Source organism: Centroberyx gerrardi, chromosome 1 (genome assembly GCF_048128805.1).
Source record: "Centroberyx gerrardi isolate f3 chromosome 1, fCenGer3.hap1.cur.20231027, whole genome shotgun sequence".
NCBI lineage: Eukaryota > Metazoa > Chordata > Actinopteri > Beryciformes > Berycidae > Centroberyx > Centroberyx gerrardi.
In genome coordinates this window covers 2644903-2653033 of record NC_135997.1, presented here as the reverse complement: position 1 = coordinate 2653033, position 8131 = coordinate 2644903, and the positions used below count along the sequence as shown (strand labels likewise).

At 43.3% G+C, this 8131-nt stretch overlaps 1 protein-coding gene across 1 annotated transcript in view; it reads left to right on the top strand.

Annotated features, from left to right (window-relative positions):
• Positions 1-207: 207 nt before the first annotated feature.
• Positions 208-8131, top strand: part of LOC139926807 (C-myc promoter-binding protein-like) — a 59576-nt gene continuing 51652 nt past the window's right edge. Inside the window, exons 1-3 of the mRNA XM_078287992.1 lie at positions 208-527; positions 3456-3702; positions 6627-6696. Of these exons, the coding sequence (XP_078144118.1) occupies positions 217-527; positions 3456-3702; positions 6627-6696 (628 nt within the window). The 5' untranslated portion in view covers positions 208-216. The remainder of the gene's footprint in view (positions 528-3455; positions 3703-6626; positions 6697-8131) is intronic.

The following is an 8131-nucleotide window of genomic DNA, read 5'->3' as shown; positions in this document are numbered from 1 at the left end:
ACTGTCAAATGTTGTATTTTATTGCCACAGCAAGGACGCAAGAATCTGCCGGACCTGCAACCACAACGAAAATTAATCTCCTCTCCTCTCCTCTCCTCTTCTCTCTCTCTCTCTCTCTCTCTCTCTCTCTCTCTCTCTCTCTCTCTCTCTCTCTCTCTCTCTCTCTCTCTCTCTCTCTCTCTCTCTCTGTGTGCAGCCAGTCGGTGGGGATGGGAGATGATGGAGGACAAAGGCCCTCGCGTAGCGGACTACTTTGTGGTGGCGGGTCTGACGGACCCGTCCACACCGCTGGACCAGGAGATCCACTTTGACGATGTCTGCCACAAGACGGCCAAGCCCAAGGCGCCCATCACCGACGTGGCGGTGGTGATCCGCTCGCTGGGGGAGGAGGTGCCGCCGGGGTACACCTGCATCGAGGCCACGCCCACCGGCCTGTCGGCGGACCTGAACAGCGGCGGCCTCATGGCGCCGCAGATCTTCCTGTGCTACAGGAGAGGGAGAGACAAGCCGCCGCTCACCGACCTGGGGTGAGTGCTGACTGAAAATGAATGGTGATATTAGCTCCATTTTATTCTGCTGTAGTAATCACAAAGACGGCTTGACCATCACAATTTCACAAGCTCTCCATCCAAATTATATTATTGTCACTTTGTAATGACATTTTTAAATTGTTCTAGCAGCCAATGCCATCGCTAGAAAGATTTGTGTCTCAGAAATAAACATAATTCTGCACAGTCAGACTTTGTTGTCACTGAACTTTTATTTATCACATCGTATCGTGGTTGTAATGAATCCTGAACCTCAGATCACTTATCAAATCGTATCGTGAGATAAGCAGATCGTCTCATCACTACTGTAGACTAATAAATGTGCAGGAGTTTTGTGGTGTTTGTTGTGTTTAAACAAGACAGCCCAAACCTGTTTGTTCCATTGTGGCTTTGGTTTCAGTATATCTGCTACAGCAGTTTTTATATCGATGGTAGTTCTAGGGTGCGCTCACACCATTTCACTATTTAGTAGAAGCAGCACTCCCTCGACCTTAATTTGTGCTGATAATTTGAAAAAGCGGGTTGTGCGACACACACTCTGTTGCCATAATGACCAGCTGCCACTATCGGCTAACTGTATTCAGAGGAAACTCTCCCAGGCTTAGCAGGAAGTCCCACACCTGTTATCAGAGTAGCAGCTCCCACCTTTTCTACCGGTAATCCATTTTCATTCTGGTTGCTGTAGTAAACTGCCAGCTGCCTTCTGACTTGTGATTAGTCGGCTAACAAAAAAGCGGTGTCATGTTGTCTGCTCTAAAAAGTTAAACCGCTCTCAACTTGTGTTTGTTTGCTCTCAACTTGTGAATGTTTGCATTCTAGATGATCTGTTAATAGATTGTTTGGTAATGTAGGTTCATGTAAATACATTATGTCTTTTTATAAATAGTTTTTAGTATGTAACTGACATCCACACTGCTTCCAAACTGTGTACTGTTGCCTCCCGCCTAGAGACTACATCTGGCACAGTATATTTATTGAGCACTGTCAAATAAACAAAAAACAAAAAAAAACTTTAGAAAGCGCTCCGCTCTACTTGGCCGCTCCCCATTTTGCTTTGAAAAACAGTGGAATTGTGTGAAAATAGAGTGAATGTGCTCTTACAGCTTTCCTCCTAATGCTGCATCAACGCAACACCCTCTGACCTGAAGGAAGAGTATCAGTGTGTCGGTCGGTGGTCTCTCCCCTCAGCTGGTGACGGAGCAGAGAGACCGACTGGCCTCTGACACTGCTGACCGCACTGCTTATCAGGCACTTACACAGGCTTCACTCAGCCTCAGCAGCCTCCGTCTGCTGACAGCTGAGAGCGGCTGCACTCTCCACACGCTGATTCGACTAATGGGAAGCAGAGGTGTGTGTGTGCGTGTGTGTGTGTGTGTACAGATGTAACTATCATACTAGTCCCTTTTTACCGCTGCTGCAGTGTTGCTCAGACTACAAAGGGAATCATTCCAAAGATTTAAAGTAATAATCCATTTCATTTTCACATAAATAAATACTGTTTTGCTACTCTCTATTGCCATTTAATAATAGAGTGTTTCAGCCTATATCCAGTTCATAAAGCTTTTCCATTGTCTGTTCTAAACAGCCGGTGTCTGGTAGCTCTTTCCTGGGAAAAATCCTCTGCCGCACAGGAATTGATGCGCTTTATGTTTCCGGTTTGTTTGGAATAAACAGAAGAAGAAGAACTGGGTAGTTAGCATGAGCAGCGATAGCCACCATGGCTGAACAGACAGAGAAAAGAGAAAAGGGGAAATCCAAGCTCCGCCCACACTGTTTGATTGACAGGTGATCTCTGGGAACTGCAGTGCAGAAACACCACAACAATGAGGCTGAGCAACAAAGATGGAGACTAAATAAAATAAAAAGAAGGATTTGGCAGTTGACCAATTTAAATTCTGCTCTTTTCAGCTTTCAGAAAGTGCCACAAAACGCCTGCTGAGCTCCACTTTACAACACTTGAAACTGTAATGGAGGATAAGTGTGTGATAGAGGCACGATGGGGGACTTTACAATCACGGCCACTTTCATGAATACTTGCCCTCTTGGTGGTGTGTGTGTGTGTGCCCTTGTACTTCTTTGCAATTCTGGTGTGAGTTAATATGGGCATGATGTGACTGACAGTGTACATATAGACAGTATATACATAATGGAAATTGTGAGTGTCTGTGAGGTTGGTGTTGAGCAAACACGCACTCTGTTCACTCCATTATTTAAGAGTCGTCTCCTAATGTAATAAATGCCGAACCATGAGTTAGTCACTGTAGAAATGTCTGTTATGCTTTCAGTCACCGAGCTAACTCATTACTGTTTGTCAAGCAATATTTCTACAAGCCTTTCTCTCATCAATGAAAGCACATTTTATTATATGGCAGAATAAAATCATTGTCTTTGCAGCATTTATACACAGCTAAAGTACCTATTTGAAATGGTCATACGTACGAGTAGGTCAGCAACTAACCACTATTTCCGTTATTGATCAATCTATCAAGTCGTTTTTCGATGAATTGATTAATCATTTAGTCTATAAAATTGTCAAAAATGACAAATGCCCCTCACCAGTTCTCAGAGCCCAAAGTGATTCTTCAAATTACTTAGCCTGACCAGCAGCCAAAAAACCCAAAGTATTCATTTTTTAATGAGATGAAACTGAGAAAACCATTTGTGAAGCTGTAACCAAAATGACTGAAATGATTAATCGATTATCAAAATTATAATCGATTAATTTTCTGTCGATTGATTAATAGACTAATCGTTTCAGCTCTACATGAGTATGTCATTTTGAATCTTTGTAACCTTTGATGCCGTAAATGAATGGTGCTGAGTCACTGTTGCTGCCCTGACATTCGTCCCCTTGTGTTTGTTGATAAGTGATTGTGATTGGCTGGCTGCTGTGGCTCCTCCCCCCAGGGTGCTGTACGAGTGGAAGGAGCGTCTGAAGCAGGGCTGCCACCTCATCCAGACCACGCCCTCCGGCCGGCCGGCCAACATCAGCAGCACCTCGTCTCAGCGCATCTACATCACGTACCGCCGCGCGCCGGAGAGCCAGCCGCACGCCGCGCTGGCCGTCACCGACATCTGCATCATCATCCCCGGCAAGGGAGAGACGCCGCCACACACCTTCTGCAAGGTGGAGAAGAACCTCAACAGCAGCATGGTGAGAGAGGAAGCTTTCTTTTTCCCCCGTTGATGTTAAACAAAGTGAGAGTCACCCTAGCTACTGGTGATGCACCTTGCATTTCTGTGCCCATTTTGTTGTTTGTTGTATTTTTCTTCAACAAACAACCTCCAGATATTTCCAGCAGCTACAATGGAGTTTGATATCAGAAAATGTATCAATCTAAAACATCAGCGGTAAACGTCAGGTTTTGGTGTCAGTCCCTCACAATCAAATAATAATAATAATAATACATTTTATTTGAGGGTGCCTTTCAGGACACCCAAGGTCGCCTTACAATGCATAAAAAGAAACATACTCGAACAGGTAAAAACAGCGAAACATGGCAAAGACACCAGCATAGACAAAACAAAACAAGTGACATAAGGTGGACAGACACGTATAGGAGGGGGAATAAAAACAGTAACACTGTAAGGATATAAGGGAAAACACACAGTACGATGAGCATTACAGTGAGTAGGCCAGTTTGAACAGGTGAGTTTTGAGGTGGGATTTGAATGCTGTTATGGTGTCAGACTGTCGAATGTGTGGGCAGGGAGTTCCAAAGCCTGGGAGCAGTGCAGCTGAAAGCCCTAGCACCCATGGTGCTGAAAGCACCCATGGTGCTGAGGCGTGAGGTGGGAAAGAACGAGGGCTTCTTTCTAGAGCCGCCATTTTGCACCAAGAGACGTTCAACAACCATACAGGGAGAAATCCATCGTAGAAGAGGAGAGAGACCAATTTCTCCACCCAGAGAGACCAGAATGCAATGCAGCATCAAGACATATTCACAAACTAGTTGGCTAACTAGCTATATTTATACGCCCGTACAACAAACTTGGATTGAAAGCAACAAATTCACTTCCCTTCTCTGGGGGTTGTTGAAAGGCATTCTGGGAAACATAGGAAATCACAAGTAGACGAGGCGGGCTGAGGGAAAGTGGGTCCCCCCAAAAAAGTAAATTATAACACTTCATTACAAAATAACTCCTGGAATGTGTTGAACATCACAGACTGATGATGTATAACGCTGTAAGAGAATCTGCGGGGGATTTTTCCTGTAAAGTCACACCATGACATTTTGAATGTTAGCAGGCTTTATTTCTTCACCGGAGCCTTGTCTGAAATCCAAAATGTCAAGGTATTCTTTAATCAAAAGCCCACTCCACTGCCCCGACTCCATAAATCCTCCTCTATATGTTGTTTCTTGGAGGAGAGTTTTAAATTAGTGATATGAGCTCCCACAGCTCTTTTCAGCAATATAAGATGACATTTAGCCTTAATGTAATGGTTTGAGTAAGCACCAAATGCTGGCAAATTCCACTTTTCAAACTTTTCCTCAACTAAAGAATTTTACTAAGAATTTGAAATCATATAGTGGTGTTTGGTGTCTGTACACTCCAACTGCTCACCTCCCATTTACACATTTATTATTGAAAATGTCAGAATGGATCTGAGAATAGCCTCTCTCTGTCTTTTGTGCTAAAATGTAAAATGGAAGTGAGCAGGGTGGAGAGTGGGAAGCGGGCAGATGTGTAATCCTGGGCTGAAATGGGATTGCACTCGCCTTTCCCATTCTCTATTTGAGTCAATTGTGTTTTTTCAACAGTGGAGAGAGATTTTAGCCCCCGGGTGAGACGCTCCAGCCGGCTTGTGCATCCAATTAATGGAAAGCTGTCCGAAAACGCCCTTCATGGCCTCAGGACATTTTTTAACAGCGTGTGTGTGTGTGTGTGGGTGTGTGTGTGTGATTGTGTTGTTTCAATCATCTTTCTCTTCAACGAGATAACGCACTCTACTCCTGCAGCTGGTTTCCTCTTCAGCTACTGCTTGTGTTGTAGTGAAATACCTCTGTCCACTCCCCTGTTTCTTATTCTCCCCATGTGAGACACACACACACACCACACACACACACACACACACACATAAAACATTAGACTGCTGTTCTATAAAAGTCCTTGCTGTGTCAGCTTTGTCTGATTTTGTCATTGGGGGGTAGAACAGGCAGGCGATCCCCCTGAGAAACCTGTGTGTGTGTGTGTGTGTGTGTGGCTGCACATGCATCTTAAAAGCTCTGTAAGCATGGAGTGAGCGAGCCAGGAAGTGAACCTGTGGGAGAAACAGAGCATGAGAGGAATCTGCAGAGACTTATGGTGCATGGAGTAAGAGAAACTGATGATATGATACAATAAAACTGGGACTTATACAATAAAACTGGGTCTTATACAATAAAGCTGGGTCTTAGCTGGGCTAATCTTTCCATCTGTCTGATAACATGCGAGCTGTGAAGATCACCCTAATATTTCAACATAGCACTGGGAGCTCATGCTTCATGTCCAGCTCTTGATTGTTAAAGATTTTATGCAAATTTTACTCGCTAGAGAAAGAGCACTTTCCCCTCACAGCAAATGGTTGTCACAAACAATCATCAATCCTCTGTATGCTAATGTCCTGCATATGTCTGGATGGTAATGCCTGGTCCATTTTAATTTTCCAAAACTATTCCGGGAACTGTTGAGCTTATGGTTAGTCCTTCAGTGTGATTGGCAGCAGGTGGAACTGGTAACTAATAACTCAATTCAATAACTTTAGCTCTTCATTTTAAGTCCAGTGGATTTAGTTTCTATGTGTTTTTTGGACATCTTACTGCCTGGATGACTGAAGTGAATCTACACAGACAGAGGGATAATGCATCTTTGCACTGTGTTGCACCGTTCGAAAAATTACACTGAGTGGCCTATTGGGGGCGCTATAATTAAAGGAAATTTTTAACGCAAACGTGATATCTCAGACACAACTGGAGCGATTTTTACGAAACTTGGATGGATAATGCATTTTGTCACTGTGGTCCAGCGTTCATGGGGGATGACATGTTCACTTGTTCCATTTCTCTCCTCTTCTCTCCTCTCCTCTCCTCTCCTCAGTGGGGTTCCTCAGTCTACCTGTGTTATAAGAAGTCTGTGGCCAAAACCAACACAATAGCCTACAAAGCAGGTAAGCCTTCCTAATCCCCTCGCTGTGAGCTCACAGTTCTAGATACCGATGTGTGTCTGTTCCTGGTAACAAAAGACACCAGATAGCCATGAAGTCTGTAAACACCTTCTCTCCTTTCTCATAATTTCCCAGATCACTGCACTGTTTGCTAGGGATGTGCAAGATTAACCGAATATTTAAAGAATCATTGCAGACTTTTGCGGTTAACTTTAAGATCTGATAGGAATGTTGTCCAAAAAGATGTTGAAAGCTTTACGGACAGACAGTTTGGTTGTATGAACAATTGCATCGGTTTAAAAAAAAAAAAAAATGAATCAAAGTTCATTTTCGACTGATAAACATTAGTTGCAGTGACATTATTGCTTGTTTTTGCCTCTGCTAAACTGGTGCCACTGCAGAAGTGTCTTTAGCGTTTGGCTGCTGCAGAATATCTGAGCTGCAGGAGAACAGCCTCTGCTAGCAGGTTCATGCTTGTTGAAGCATGTTGATGCGTCAGACTTTGAGTTGGGAGATAAGCCTCTGCACGCTGGCATTCTCCCCTTTAAAAGGTCTTAAATGGTTTCCGTGTAGTTAATTGTAACATGAGACTTAGTCCAAATGAAATCCATCAGACTTTTCAGTGCAGAAACACTGACAGAAACAAATCTCTGACTCACTTAGGTCCTCATTTTCTGATAACACTGTTTGCTCGGTGTGGGTGTCTTTTGGCCCGGCCTTAGATTGGCTGGCTGATGTTTTGTTGTACATGTCTTCAATATGCAGCAGACTGCGAATGGAGCGATCCTATCTGCTTCTCAGTAATGCCTTGCATGAGTCAGACTAGAGATAGGAACTTTCTCTTCGACATTTTAGCCCAGATAGAGTTTTGGAAACGGACTTCATTCATCTTTATTTATAGACACTTTGACCCAGAACTGAACAAGCTAATTTGGCTGTGTTGGTTCCGGTATAAATGGTATGATACGGTAAATATGTACAGTCGAGTAAATCGGGACATTAGCTGTTAAATATTGGTGGAAAAATGCGAAAAAATGTGATGGTGCAACGCTCTCTATCAGTTTTTGTTTTACTTGCTGAGCGAGCGTTCACAGCGATTACACTTTGTTTTTCCCTCAACTGCGCTGTTCTGCAGTTCTGCACCTGCAGGTCTTTGGATAAATAATTGAATCAGATTATGTTCATCTAGTGTTCAATGATACAGTACCTTGGAAAATATGTATATTTAAATACGTACATTTATCACTGCACTGGTAAATGTGCACTTTAACGTGTGCACATGTACAATTTTCCAACATTCAACATGAAATTCATATGTGACATGGATCCTTGTTGACACATCTTAGTGGTTGGTTTGAAAATCTGATACTGGGTAGCTCTTGACTTTTTTAACTTTACAAAACATTTTGGGTAGGACTTTTTCGGATGATTTTGTTTC